Source organism: Pecten maximus, chromosome 15 (assembly GCF_902652985.1).
Source record: "Pecten maximus chromosome 15, xPecMax1.1, whole genome shotgun sequence".
In the NCBI taxonomy this organism is placed as follows: domain Eukaryota; kingdom Metazoa; phylum Mollusca; class Bivalvia; order Pectinida; family Pectinidae; genus Pecten; species Pecten maximus.
In genome coordinates this window covers 21,745,118-21,761,796 of record NC_047029.1, presented here as the reverse complement: position 1 = coordinate 21,761,796, position 16,679 = coordinate 21,745,118, and the positions used below count along the sequence as shown (strand labels likewise).

At 34.9% G+C, this 16,679-nt stretch overlaps 1 protein-coding gene across 1 annotated transcript in view; it reads right to left on the bottom strand.

The window, feature by feature from the left end:
• Positions 1–3,308: 3,308 nt before the first annotated feature.
• LOC117343998 overlaps positions 3,309–16,679 on the bottom strand; it is a 37,689-nt gene continuing 24,318 nt past the window's right edge. Inside the window, exons 2-3 of the mRNA XM_033906591.1 lie at positions 7,378–7,429; positions 3,309–6,999 (exon numbers count right to left, since the gene is read on the bottom strand). Of these exons, the coding sequence (XP_033762482.1) occupies positions 5,365–6,999; positions 7,378–7,429 (1,687 nt within the window). The 3' untranslated portion in view covers positions 3,309–5,364. The remainder of the gene's footprint in view (positions 7,000–7,377; positions 7,430–16,679) is intronic.

The following is a 16,679-nucleotide window of genomic DNA, read 5'->3' as shown; positions in this document are numbered from 1 at the left end:
CCATGCACGTGTTCAATGATTATCATTTATTTATTTATTTAGCGGGTTTTACGTCCGTTATTACGTGTTTAATTAGTCACCCCTACGGTATACAACTCTTCAGTGGGGTCCCCTTGAGAAACGGACGAGGAATGCGAGACTGATTAACATGTAAAAAATACAAAACACACAACTTACTTATCGTGGACGGGAGACAAGCACGCTTATTTTTGCAATAACACCCCCCCCCCCCCCCCCCCCCCCCCCCCCTCTCCCTCTGTGTTTATGGAAATAGATCTATACAATTTGTATTTTCTTATTGGAGATGAGGATAGCCAATGGATAGATAAGCCAGCTTACAAACGTATCGAATCAGTAACAAGGATCCTGAAACTACAAGGAATGGAATAACTGCTTTTTGGCATGCGCAACCGGAAATAAAGGTGACCATGAAGGAAATACGCTTACATAGATCGAAGAGCAGGTAAAACAGGTATAAGAAAAGAACGTTTGTTTACTCTTTCCTTTGTTTAATGAAAATAATTACACCTACAGTGTGTCTATATCAAACTAATAAGGAACGTATTAACACAAATGACGAAGGATATAAATTTATGACCCGTGTGCCCTGACCGGGCCTCGAACCCATATGCTGTACGCCTAGCCAGAAATACCCGCATCTTATACCACTGCAACACATCCACGTTCTTATATATATTAAACTGAGAAATTTGAAAATCTATCAATATGTTAATACGTGTGTTTTGTTTAAACTTTGGGAATAATAACATCTAGACGCCGATGAATAGGCATACACTTTAGCTTAACGAAGGGTTTAATGGGAAACCATCCACACAAATATGAATACTTTCATAAGATATTATTAAAAGAATAAATTCTCGAGAATAATTCAGTGAAAATATAGAAAGAAAGATATTATGGAAGCCCAGGCGGACTAGCCTGCCTTCGCGCCTGGCTGTAATAAACCAATGAATGCCATTTTGTAACAAAGACAAAAGTACGAAAGAGACAGATTTAATTGTTTATTTGCAATCAATTAATATGCACCATTATACATGATAAATTCTATAAACAATTTTTAAAAGAAAGAAACAATCTACAATTAGTATATAGACACTCTGGCTGATAAAGCATAACATGGAACATTTGTATAGTCACATTTTCAATAATCCACTCCGCTAGATGGCGCTGGTACTTTATACTGATATGTAGTTTATTTCAGATTCTTTAAACAAATCCTAGCGTAGAAAGACAACACTATACGAGAAACAGGGTAGATAATCTACTACAGAACATTTATATAGGGTATTGACTGAAGGAATTAAATTAGTATCATGTTAAATATGCAAAGAATATAATAGCATTTAAAAAATCATGTGAATGATATTAATATAAACAAATTGAGTTATTGTAATGTTCTTTTGAATTTTAATTATCGCAAGCAGAAATAAAATGGAATGAAAATATTAATGTTGAAATATAGCAATAGATATTATTACAATTCAGAATTATAATCATATACTCAAATCTTTCGCATATCAGTTCTAATACCTTCCGAATTTTCGTTCCTTGGGCATCCAAGTTTTTATTATGATGTTTTTTTTTAAACTTTGTATATAGGTAAATAAAACCCTTAAAAAAAAAAAATGATAATAATTTTTTTTAAAATTGATTAATAAAAAAAACCCAATGCTCCCCGGTGTTTGGTAATGTTTGACCCAAGTTAGATGTTGCTAGGTAGTTCAGCTTTTTTTATCAATCAATTACATTTAATTACTGTGTACTTCTACGAAAACCCGACCGACGAGCAACCCGAACAAAACAGACCTATCGCGTTTCCATGTGTATCTTTTGTCTCGTTTCCGCAGCGCATTTCTAATGTTTAGACTTTAGATATAATTCTAACCGATCTGACCTTTCATGAATATGGGTAATATACATTATTATGTCAGAATTCAACAAACTAATGCTCATACATGCATAACCTGACGACTGTTGTTTTCTGTCTGGAATTTTCAAGATGAATTAATTCGAATAATTGTGAATTAATTCGGTATATTTATGGATTAATGTGCACTTCCATGTGTGTCAGTAAAATTGTATAAAATTGGTCATTTCATGCATTATAACTTTCGAAAATTCAGCATCATTTTATATGGAGATGACATATGTCTGTACTACATTATCTACTGTTTACTTTTCGCTACCTGTTATGCATATTTTCGGAGGATTATCCCTGGGTTTACTCATATTTTCATCAAGGATCGACCATAATATATCAAGTCAACACTAAGGTCAGACTGCTTGTCACAGCAATAATTTACACCACCTGCTTTCAAATGCCTTCAGCCTTCACACAAGGGGACTACATGGCCTTATTTATCTAAACCTATCATATGTAAACAATACATCGCTTCCATTACAGTTTGATCACGCAATAAACCACTTAACGACCAACAAAGAAAATGAAATGTAAACAAATTCTTCAACAATATTTTGGCGTTTAAAACACGAAAAAATACGGAAAGGTGTCTGTAAATAAGAGGTTACCCCTAGAAAAGGCTCTGTTTGTGTTGTGCTTAAATAGCGAACTAGATTACTAGATCAATATACCATCGCCCGTGAATTGAATCACTTATCGGATAACAAAGAGTACATTCGCGGCAATTTGAACTCGACATGAATGTATGTGTTGTGAGTTTTAATTGTAAACGGTATGTATAGCTAATCAAAGATAATACATACCTTGTTTGTTTACACAGACTTGTTCAATCAGATATATGTTTCTGGTTCAATGGAACGTGTATTCTGCAGATTCTAAATAAAATATAAATTACCTTTTGACATGAGAAATCCTTAAATCACGATAGGACCCTTTTCATGCAATATCCAATGCATTTTTCCTATGTCAACAACTATTTCACGCAGTTCATTTATATACGTGAAACTGGGACACTTGAACTATTATTAGAACTCTGAAAAGTATAACATCATTCCTTGTACACATTAATTAGCTAAGACGCGCGCGACTCAGGGACACTATTTGGGTCGTTTTAACAGACAAACGATTCATCTGAACACAATATTCTGATGACAATACAATCCAATGGTATAGGTATTAATTTCCGAAGTTCACTGGAGCCTCTGGTGACTGCAAATTACCCCATTTCAAGGAGTCCTTTATTTCGATAGCTTAATTCTCCATTTGCATATACATATATGTAATAAAATGTTCTTCAATATCGGTAGAAAATATAAAATTGAGGATGAAATAAAATTATTGAATATTCATGAAAAGCAAAATTAATAAATATTCATGAAAAAAAATGAATATTCATGAAAACAAAATTAATGAGTATTCAAGAAAAACAAAATTAACGCAGAAAATAACATCTTATAAAGTATTTTGCAATGCATAAGATATTTGGTCGCTGCATTTTAACATATGTTTGGATGTTTTCCGATTCGGCATAATCCATGTCTAGGGAAGGGGATGATACTTTCAAAGCTCAGCTGATTATTTATTCGTGTAATCATTATTATACCTAATCAGGAATGTAGACAAACATACTCTTATTGTCCGAGATATACACATAACATAATGTATACGCATATGGGTCGTCAGTGTTAAATATGCTGACACATAATAACAATAAATAATGAATAAACAAATAAATAAAACGTTTCCACAGTGCATCATATGACATTTTATGATCTCACGTGATAATATAACTAATGCTGATTGGCTATCTACACTATATAGACACCGAGTCATTGACTCTGTTACACTTTTATGTTTGTTACTGTTCGCCTTAATGGACTCCCGCGAGTCAACATGCAAATTCGTAGCCCCAGTGATTTGGTCACGTGATATACTAAATATTTAAGTTAATAGTAGAGAGCTGAATCATATGACGGTTTTGATAATGATATACTCGTATATCGTTAGTATATCATATTACCCATCGGTATGTAGTAAACAAACATTGTATATATACGAACATGTTATGTATTTCTATCAGTGTGTAGGTACAATTGTATGTATAATATATATGCTAAAACTACCACGGTGATCTTCTGTCTGAAGTACAATAAAAAAGAAAGAAAAATAAAGATCACTATGAGACAACAGTAGCCTTAAAAGAAGACAATGCAAGGATCAATGAATTGAGGTCGGTGCAGTCGAAACTAAATTTGAGAAAGTATGAATTCGAAAGAGAAAAAAAAAGAAAAGAAAGGAGAAAACAACTGAGCACGGAATGTAATAGACATTTGAACATCTGATACGGAGGAAATTACCATATATCTGTCTGAGCGTGCCTGTGTGTGTCTGTGTGTATCTGTGTGTATCTGTGTGTGTCTGTTTGTGTCTGTCTGTGTCTGTGTGTGTCTGTCTGTCTGTCTGTGTGTGTGTCTGTGTATGTGTGTCTGTCTGTCTGTTTGTGTCTGTCTGTGTCTGTCTGTCTGTGTGTGTCTCTCTCAATAAAACATAATCGCATATTTGCCGAGTTATGTTAGAACCATTTTATGATGTAAACATGCATGTGTTATTAATTGACATAAGGAAAGGGCATTAATGTTGTTGATGTAACATGTGCTCGATCCTTAAGCTTTTTGGCAATAAAATATGTTTAAACTAAAAATTAATGTGTTAAATGACTTAAAATACATATATATGTATAAAGTTAAATTGTTTCGAACACGAAATATAAACATGCACGATTCCGTCACACAATGTATTATATATAGAATAGTTGTCGGCTCCTACACTCCTGTAATCTCAGAATACCTCATCCCTGTCCTGTTCGTTCGATTTGAACAAGACATTCAAAATGTGTTTCGTATAGACAATTTATTTCCGGGTGACTTTAAAATGTCTTCTTTCAACATGTCAATTGAAATAACAGTACTCATGTGTGTAAAAAAATGAACATAAAAGAATATAGCTAAAATGAACAAATATATAAATAAATAAATAAATTCACAAACAAATGAACTGTATAAGGAGAGAAAAGGCAAGTGAATGGTAGACGTTATCAAAACTACCCACGTATACTTCTTATCATAGACAGAACTTTTTTCTAACACAATTTTATAAATTATTTACACTTTCCTAATGCTATTACCTTTGAAATCCTGTACGGTTATAAATGTAATGCTTGAATAAGAAATAAAATGGCTGATCATAGACTGTCTCGTGCTGTTGTGGCTGTGTCCTTCGGCAAGCCATGTTGCCATTATTACCCTGGATATCATGCAATAGGCCTCCTGTATGATGTTCAGTGAGGTAGCCATCAGCTACTACAATGACACTGGCGAAAAATCCAACACACAAAGAAACAGAACAGTCAATCTGAAAATTGCTTATCCGAATTCATTACCGGTAAACCCTTCGTGTAATCTCGCAGGGTATGTCCGACCGTTTTCAATAGATCTGATGTACTTGGCATTCGTCGTTGAATTTATATTTCGACTACCTACATACTCGGTAACGTAATTGTTCTGGATCGGAGTAGGAGCCATGCTTCCGTTGTCGTGCAGTCTTTCTTTAAGCATCTCTTTGTCCTTGACTACGGGCATTAAGGCCGCCTGTAGCGTCCTTTTCTCCTTCTTTTCACGTTCAAGTAATTTCTCTAGCTCCTCACAACGATCCTGAACGTCGTTTGTGAAGTGAATGAGGTCAGGTTTAACCTCCAGTTCAATGTGCATGTCTTTTTGTACCAGGTTCTGGTGAAATTTAACTGTAGCGATTTGTCTCTCTAATGCATAACGCTGTAATCTGTTCCTCTCATACATCGTCCGCATTTGTTTATATTCAGACTGTTTTCGGTATCGAACGGCAGATTGGATATTTTTGGCAAGTTCGTTTTTCTCGGATTCTAGTTTTTCGAGACTGGCTTCAAGCTTTATTCTTCTCTCTTCTGTCTCGTGAATCGCAAGATGGAGCTCATTTGAGCGCTCCTCGCGCTTCACTAGCCTCTGGAGTTCCGTAAGATCTTTATCTAATTCCTGCTGTCTGCGGGAGATATCCTTAGATAAAACTGACAGACGACGAGATAATTGCTCTTCTATCGTGGCTAGCTTGTCCAGCTTTTCATTGACGTCTTTTGTTTTCTTGTCGTCAAGCCTGAGCCATCGTCTCGCGAGCCACGCTGCTTTCTGGAACTTCACCAACACATCAGGCAGCACACGTAATAAGCAATGAGTTCTCACGTTTTTCAGTTTCAAGTGATGAATCGCTTGTTCACTGTCTTGGCTGAACATTTCGTAACTGATACTTGTTTCATTGTCAAGCAAAAAATCAATTCGTTCTTTTAGTAGAGACAGTCTCTGAGCAATATTCTCAATTTCAGTATTATCGTACAAGTTCTTGATGTCCCGGAATTCCCGTCCGAGTAAAAGAAGAGCTGCACGCGATAGCATCCGCTTACGAGTCTCGTGAATGTCCTCAGAAGACGCCTCACTTTCAGCGTCAGACAAGGCCAACGAACTCCAACCGGATAGGCCGGTCAGTCCACTTAAACCACTGTCGAATGAACTGTAAGAAACTAGACTTAGGTTTGATACGGACATTGCCGAATCCACTGACCGTTCCTTGTCCGGAGTGGCAGTTGCTACTTCTAGGAAGTATTTAAACAATGGATTAAAGATCCGATCAACAAAATTCGCCCGTAACTCCCGTAGATATTTCAGATAATCAAAGAACCAAGCAAAGTATTGCATCATTGTGTCTGGCGCTATGTTGGTCTGAAACCCCGGTTTACGGCTTCTGTTGCGCATGTGTATTCGTCTTGCTTCCGCTTTGAATGCTTGACGAAGTCCAGCGATGGTGTGGATGTCTTTCGACCCCTTTATCCGTTTGGTCAATTCCTTGAACATTTTATACATCAAGTCGGCGTTGAAGTTTTCGTGACATCGGTATATTTTATCCTCCAGCGCTTCAATTTGGTTATATAGCACATTGCTTCTGTACCTGTCCTCCGAGGTCAACAACTTCAGCTGTGAAAATAAAACATAAGTAAATGTAAGTAAAATATGACTTTATTTCAGACATATTGTGTCCCTGACCCAATGTGAACGGAGATATATATTGTCCTATCATCTGTCTGTGTGAAAAATAATGCTAACATTTCTAAAATCAAACATTTCGGATCGTAAGTTTGATAATTAAATAAGTTCATTCCAACTTTTGCCATATTTTGATCTTTGCTTATTTTTGTGTTAAGCTCATTTTGCGATAGCGGGTGCGTTCTCTTCTATTTATGATCAAAATATTTCAGAGTTGTGTTGATATTGAATGTTCTGAAACTCAATTATTTGCATGTACATTGTATGTACCAATTGCAGCAAGCTGCATTGCATTTTGCTAATAATTACCTGGATTTTCTCGGCGGCCCAGTGTCGACGTGAATCCTGGTTGTCAGGTGACCTGCAAGATATGAAAAAAAAATGAATTGCTCTGGGGTTACTTTCGATTTTATACTTATTTTTTCTCGATGTATTTGTTAGTAAAGCTGTCTGGAGTTTGATTTTAGCCTTTGCTACCTAAATTATTTTCGTAAAAGACACATAGGTGAAAATTACTGACAATACGAATCCTTCATGTTCCGACTAGTCACCATACGGTATGTTTGGTTTATTTGGTTTGTTTTTGTTTAACGTCCTATTAACAGCCAGGGCCATTTAATGACGTGCCAGGCTTTGAAGGTGGAGGAAAGCCGGAGTATCCTGAGAAAAACCACCGGCCTACAGTCAGTACCTGGCAACTGACCCACGTAGGTTTCGAACTCGCAACCCAGGGGTGGAGGGCTAGTGATAAAGTGTCAGGACACACAATCACTCGGCGACCGCGGCCCCATCCCTACGGTATGTATTCTGTCTGAAACTTGTGTAACCTAATACTGTAAACGTACTTATTTTAGCGCAATCAAATTTTAGCTCATTTGCAGATTTTAGCCAGTTAGCGCAATGATGAATTAGCGCATCCACAGAACTTTCTATAGAAATAAAACGTACCAAAAGTAATTAGCGCAATCATAATTTAGCGCAAGGCTTCAAGCGCAAAGCGCTAAAATAAAATTACCGCTAAAATATGTACGTTTACAGTATATCAATACGTATTGTTCACCTATCACTATTACAACCAAGGTCCTGTCTCTCTAAAACATTTCTATGCTGCAAATATTTTCCATATCATGAGCATTATAAGTAATCAATAAATATTGTATATATATATATAGTATATTACTGCAACATACTTTGTATAAAGGCTACCATACAGTTTGTAAGTCAAGCTTCTTATTGTCACTACAGACATTACAGTCGTCAAAGGTTGATAAATGCGACTTTTATAATAACACAATATGATATGTTTGTATTTTGGCTGGTCCTGGGAACATTAAAATGCCAATTGTTAACAGCACATCAATGTTCACAGAAGCTTTGTGTGTAACAGTGGTCTTATATATTTCCTTCAAACAATACAATGCTATACCAATCTCGATCGATGTACTGTTGTAACTTACACAACAAATGGAACACATTTTAACACCTTTTGAACTTTGAACTGGTGAGAAAAACTAGTCTGTGACATCATCTCAGTGCATTTTTTGTTGTTTATTCATGGTTGAAAAGTTAATTATCAGAAACATACCATCGTTCCCTAGACACTGAAATGAATTTGGCATATTTCAGGTACATTTTGTGTATGACTAATATTTTATCGTTAAACTTGATCATTAAGAATAACTTATGTACTGGAAATGCCAATTATAAATCAAAATCAAGATTCCCATGTCACTTTATTAGAATAATACGATCTTGGATACAGAGCAACGCGATCGTTATACGAGAGCGATTAAACGACAAGATTGACAAGGAGAAAAAACCAAGATAGTCATAACTAATCCATATAGAATACCATTATTATCATACCTATCGTCTGATATCGTGGTATTCTGGCTTTGCATTATGATGGTAGACCATTCTCGATCGGCACAATAGCTTATCTGATTGTCTTTGGCTGCACAGTAAGAGCTGATTGCTACTAAATGAAATTCATACAGCGGTCGTCACATCTAACCAGGAGAATCGGGGTGCACAAATACACAATTAGACATGGTCCGGGATCTCAGCTCCTTGAGAAACACTCTCCGTCCTTGATGGAGATCAAACACTGAGTTCGGATTTCCGTCCGACGTAGTATTACAATAGATCGATTATCCATCGACTGAGCTACTGTGGTAAATGTCATCTCATTTAAAATTGGACATGAGTACAGAGATTTGTAATACGAAATGTTAAAGACCATATCGTGTTTTCGTCATGGTTCAGATGTTACAATCGTCCTTGCTTGGCCGAACGCAATCGTCAATAACAGGGAGGGATTGTACCGGAAGGCATCAAGTACTTACGAAACAGATACAAACAAATATAAATTCTTAATGCAGTTATAGGAGCCCATAATTAAATTGTGTTGTTTTCAAGAATGAATAACAAATACCCTTTAATTTCTTTTTCAGGGTGAAATGGACACCATAGTGGGCATTCAAATAGACAGTGGCTAATCTACTCACAGCTTTCAATGATTGATAACGTTTGATTTTATATAAGATATAATACAGCTGTTCATTGTTCTTAATTAAAACCGCTGGATGGAGCAGCATTAAAATAGTAGACATGGATAGTCAAAACAAGACTATATGAGATATCAATAGAGATATTTCTTATTCTAATATATAAAAAAAATCAATTCAGTAAGGTTATAATTAACAAAAGAGTCACAACGTATTCCTGATATAAATAATATCTTTGATCACAAAGATGGGAATTTAACCCCATTAATAAATTTTATAAATGACAGTTTATATATACATACAAAGTCTTGGACTTGATGAATGGATATAAATAAGGGCCAAAACTGACTAATTCAGTCATAAATACATATCAATAGGGCTTTGAATCGTAACTGATATGAAAATTATACATACAATTGTATATGTACACTTAAACTACTGTGACCTTTATGTAAGGTGTTCAAGTTCATATAGGTCAAAGATCCTGTGCTGTCCTGATTTAAAAATGAAAATAAATATTGGTAGTATATTCATGTATTGAAGAAGAAAAGAAGCCTAATGTTATTGTTTGTATAACTTTCACATGTAAGTAATACTATTTGAAAAGGTTTGTATAGTAGCTAATCATTGAACTTAAAATGTTTGTATATGAGTGCTCAGGGTATTAGGGTCGTATGAGTACTAACAAACATATTTGCGACACTTGGTAAACTTTGAACCATAACCATCCTAGATGTGTGGTTTGTAATATATTTTTGTAAATAACATCAACATGGATGTCGTCATTATGTTTTTGACAAACAAGCAAAATATCCTGAAGCATAAAAGAAGATGTATACCAAGCATCCCTGACTTTTCAATCCGATTTTATTGAATTTCCGGTGTACCATAGAGGATCTTCCGCTAGACTGAACAGCATTAGGGATTTCTAAACTATCACACGTCATTTACTATACATGTATATACATACCATAACGAGCAAAACATAAAAGACTGTCTGTCCATCCAGTCAATGAAATGTCAATATTTTCTTTACAAGATATAATATTGAAAAAAACATCACAGTAAATATACCAAAAGGGTCTTGTGTATTTTGTTGCATATATTACCTTCATATTAAATATATTATAGGTTAATGTTCCATATGTATGTCTCTCTGTTCCGTAGATATATCGCATGTTCTAACGATCGCTCACAGAATGATTGCTGGTGAATGAATTTCCAATAAGTGCAATATACGTGAAAATAAAGCTCTAAATAAATGCGATGAATGACGTCTTAGCCGTGAAATCCGGCTCGTATGTAAACGTTTCCACTATATTAACCGCACAGAAAGCCTGAAATAGGACTCCTGGTAATATTACACTATGTAAAGATGTCACATCAGTGTAGGCACCGACAGTTTTGATATACGAAACATGACCCATATGAAATGTACACCTAACAAATGAAATAAACACGAATATGCTATTGGTGTCCAATACATCTATAATGTACTTGGAATGCAGCCCATCAAGCTTCTGTAATTCTCGCTTGATAAAATGTTAACTGTTGCTTATGTATGTCTTTCGTGCACAGTGTTTGCTTTCTGCTGTAGATGTAAACAATGCAGTAACTAAGCTGTCACCGGTATTGTCATTCAATCGAATTTTGTCAGCTATGCTAATATAAAAAGCTGAATCTATATATTTTTTGTCAAATGTGTGATATAAGTACTCCCTATAGCAATGTCATTCTAGGGATTAAATATAACACTGCAAAAAAAAAAAAAAAACAAGGACGTGCTCACTGATAACAAGATTTCACCGAACTGCAAAACTTATAAAAACAAATATCGAATAAAATCGATCAGAGTTTGCTATCTGTTTAAATACATTTTGTATACTTAACTCTTCATTTTGATAAACGTTGAAATTAAAACAAATACACATTTATAAAAATTGCAGACTACTTGACCATTGGTTATACCTGTCTAGACGACAAAACTCGCTGCACTAAAAGACCCATCATTTAATTCTGCTGTCAGTTAGATACCCGTAAGCATTATGTATAATTGTCACTATCTATTATCTGATAAATCTAGGATTTCTTAAAGGGGAGATATTAAATCCCGTCACATTAGCGTTACCCACCTGAAATAACATAAGATAAATTGATTCATATCTCCAATATGGGGAAATAAAACACGTTATGATATAGTATCTAAAATCGTCAGTGTACAAACACAAATTACTAATCGTATACAAACTCAAAATAAGAAATACCGGTCGAGCATTACGAATATATGTTTTCACAGAGAACCCTGAACCAGAACAAAGACAATAGGACCTAATGACACTACAATAATGATACAATGCAATTTGTGTGTGAATTTATTTGACAAAAATGATGTCATGGAACAATATATAAATAGAGGTTACACAACGAGTGGTTGTTGGATATGGAATTTATTTCTCTCGAGTAAGTTATTTCTTAAGTTACAAAAGACACGCGCTTTAGCAAGTGTCCTTTGTAACTTTAAAACAATAACTTACGTGCATGAAATAAATTCCATATCCAAAAATCACGAGTCGTGTGACCTGTTTCCACCTCATTGATATCAGCTTGAATCAAAGGGAACGTGGCCAAGTCTACTTTCGCGTATGCAAATAAGGTGTACAAGTGACGGCCGGGACCCGGTGATATGACGTCATTCGCTTATTGATGACGTTAATAATAATTGCAGTTCGGATCATAGGTCACCGTGTCAACCAATCCAAATGCGTTGATGTTTATTCCACGTGTGGTATAGACTAAATGTTATTCAACAGTTGTAATGGTTATTTAATCTCTTGGTAGTTAAATAACACCCACCTATTGTGGTAGAAACGTATCTTTATATCATACTGATAGTTATATAATTTTAGCGAGCTACTTCCTGATATAATTGTGCCTAACCATACGGACTCTAATGGCACTTTCTGTTTTCTACAGCGAAAAGTGATAGTAAGTTTGCTAGCTCATATTTGTCTTAATATATTACACTTACATTTGCCTTAATCAATTACACCTGAATTTGCACTAATTTATTACACTTTGATTTGCCTTACTTAGTCGATTACATTTTTATTTTTCCCAAATCTGTTTTATTTGATTTAGCCCTAATATATTATACTTGGAGTTGCCCAAACCCGTTATACTTGGATTTGTCTGTATCTATTATAATTTGATTTGCCAAAAATCTATTAATTTTGGATGTGTCCTAATCCAGTACACGTTAATTTGCCCTTATCTATTATACTTGGATTTGCCCTAATCTATAATACGTGGATTTGCCCTTATCTGTTATACTTGGATTTGCCCTTATCTGTTATACTTGGATTTGCCCTTATCTGTTATACTTGGATTTGCCCTAATCTATAATATGTGGATTTGCCCTTATCTATTATACTTGGATGTGTCCTTATCTATTATAGTTGGATTTTCCCTAATCTATAATACGTGGATTTGCCCTTATCTATTATACTTGGATTTGCCCTTATCTATTATACTTGGATTTGCCCTTATCTATTATACGTGGATTTGCCCTAATCTATAATACGTGAATTTACACTTATCTGTTATACTTCGATGATGTGGGAATGTTAAAGCGTTAAAGTAAGTACGCTTGCACTGGCCATTTTACAATGTCTTTTCTAATTGTTGAAGCGGTATTCACCCAAAGAATACCTCCTAAGTTGTAAAAGCTTGTCTTTGATCCATTTGTTAGTTTGACAATAAAACATGTTTAAATCATTTACCCAAATATATCACAGTCGGTTGTTCTGGCTCCAAAAGCCTCTCTGATCCCTAAATCAATTCACCTGTCCATGAAAGACGGTTACGATCCCTTAATCAATACAGCTGTCAATCAAACTAGCGGCCCAACTTCAACTTAAACGCAGTATTGTATTGAAGTCACCCTCTGACTCAAGACGTCATTCAGTTAAAATTCCATTTCCAGCATGATACAGGAACATTATAAGGTAGAAATATATTTGAAGGCTTTGAAAAAAACATCTGAAAATCAATCAGCTACATGTATATACAAACAAAAGGCATTTTTTTGTAAAAATGATTTGGAAAATGAAATAGACAGGAAACATAATTACGTTTGAGATAAATATTTGTATTTTTACATTGATTTTGATATTAAATCTGTGTTAATTCCAAATGATATAAAAAATAGCGCATTTAAAACCATATTTTTATTGAAAGGACGACGTGTTTGGGGATCAAATCATCTTCCATGACTGTATACACTATCAACCCATAAACTAAACATCAGGATGGTTAACATTTAATTTCACTGACAATCTATAGAAGTCTGATAAACCTATCTGATAAAGCGAATGCGTTATTTCATACAGACCTTTTAATACCAGTCCGGTGTATTCAAATCAATACAGCGCTGGTATATATTCTAGAAACTACGGAATGGTATTAATCCTCTCCTGGTAGACTTTCGCATGAACGTTTACAAGGGCAGAAAGACAGTCGATCTTACGTCTAACCCTTAATACATCAGCTGTATGTCTTACCCACTACGTAAACAGCAGTTCCGTGATTCAAATGTTATGAATATAACTACATCACTGGTCCTTTTTACAATATAATACGGCCACGTCATCATTGTCGCAAGACACATATGTAATAATACTATTGTGTCATAAATGATTTATGACATCCTTATAAATTTATGACGCCACAAAAACAAAATTTGTCCACCTTATATAAACATTAAATATAGTTTCCTTTCATATGCTCATACATATGTGTTAATTAATCTTACATGCTTGACTTTGTGAAATTATGTGAAAGGGTTCAAAAGTGATGTGTTTTATGAAATTATTGAAAGAATTTAATTATGTAAATTCTGGACTGGCACCGTGTAAAATTCTTTTTCTCTCTCTGTCTGAAATACCTCTATTCTTAAGAAAAAACAACTGTTGATTTAACATAATTGTGTGTTTAAGGTATAAAACATTTTCTTTTATATTGTATTTCATTTCCTTCTCCAAATTTTAAAGTGTCATGTCATGATGAATATGGTACATTATCTTTGACACTGATTGAAGACGGAATACCAACTTATTCACAGAAGATATAGCCTCATTACATAGATTTCTCACAATTCTATATAAACTGTGTTAAAGGGTAACTCAATGGATTTAAACACTGATAACACTACCTTAATCAATACCGCAGAGTCGAATATGCGTACTAAAGTATGTGATGAATTAATTAGTTCTGGGCAATTAGCTTTTAACGGAAAATATTTTGTGCGTTTCCGTCATAGGAATGGTGATACTATCTTTTATAACAGAATCGATTTTAATAGTTAAGCAATACATAAATATTAAAACATGTTAATGTTAACTTGATAATCCACTGCTCCGTATCTAATTCATACAAACAGAGAGTGTTGCATATCAACAGCTCATTTGAAAGCAATTTAGTTTGTTGTGATAAAACGTCCTCACAACATCCCCGTGGTCAAACGGTGACGTCGGCAAGGAGAGATACCATCATATATTAAAATAAATAACAGAAAGTTTTTTTAACTTACATATATTCTATTAAACCGTGCCTTGAATCGAATTTGCCTGTTCATGTTTTCTGCTGATTCCGAATTGATGGATAATCATATGCTGACACAAACCACATAACTTAATACTCATTATCCTGAAACAACAGGGTCACGCACCAACGATGAATGCAATCGACACTTGAACGAGGAGAGAAAATATACTGTTTAGCATACAAATGTGATGCAGGTTGATGAGAACATCGAGAAAGCTGTGTGGTCAACATCACGATTTCATTAAGGAGTTTCCTCTTTCCGTGTACGATAGGAAATGTTCGATAATCATTTATATATAGGATAGTTCTGTTGTCTCTACCCTCGATATGTAGAATTGATAAGTATTCTAGAGGAAATTATTTCACCATGGGTCGACTAAGAAATGATTATTCAAGACGGAGATTGCACAGCGAGAGCGCGCGAACACATGGATTAACAATTAATGGTTGTGTTACTAGAAACCATAGTGAACGCGGAAAAGGTGGTACTGATGCGTTGTTCTTGGTTCGTTGAAATATTCCGGAAATAATTTCAAACAGGTGCTTAATTCTTACGCCTTGATTGGACATTATTTCCCTGCATCCTATCCAGCGTCAGCAGCCACAATGAACAGTTTTTTGTTTTTATTTCTACGTAAATTGAACATATCACGTCGATATCGTCTACTTTATGGTTTTAAACATATATGTAATACTGCGCCCTCTGCACACGTTCATACGTATGTTGGTACACTTTTGCCTCTTTATAAAAAGCCTTTCCCATGTTGCCATGTGTATTGACTCTGGAATTCAGGACACTGCATTAATACGCATGGCTCCAAACTGCGCGTGACCCGCTGATGTTTTTGGCAAAATAAAGTTTAGTTATATTTGGATTAAATCACGAGAATTCATGCTTTTTACTCAGGACGTATTGTAAGTATGTATCGATATATACCGTTACATGATAAAACTGTCTGTTTGAAGTATTTTTATCGCAATCAAATACAAAACGGAAACATTTGCTTATAAAAGAAATAAAGACATGGTGAAAGTAGATATCATCTAATTAATTAACAGTTCAATGTTAGATGGAGATTTGGTTTGGTTGGGTTTGATTTTTTAATGCCTATCAACAGCTAAGGTAATTTAAGGACGGCCTCTCGTGCGTGCGATATGCATGCGTGTGGTGAGTGAGTATGTGTGTTTTGGGAGGCTGCGGTATGTTTGTGTTATGACTCCTTGTGATAGGCCGGAACTTTTGCCGATTTATAGTGCTACCTCACTGAGGTATACTGCCGGAGACACCCAGCAGGACACCAACCCGGTCACATTATACTGACAATGCTGAAGCATGTACAATTATAGTAGAAACAATATACAAAAATATACATAATTCTATCAACAACAAAATCCAATTACACAATCCAATAAAAAAGTGTAAATGATGTTTGCCATTCCCTGAATCATGGATAGATATTTCGTGAATGACGCAGTAATATATTTAACATAATATTTAATTAC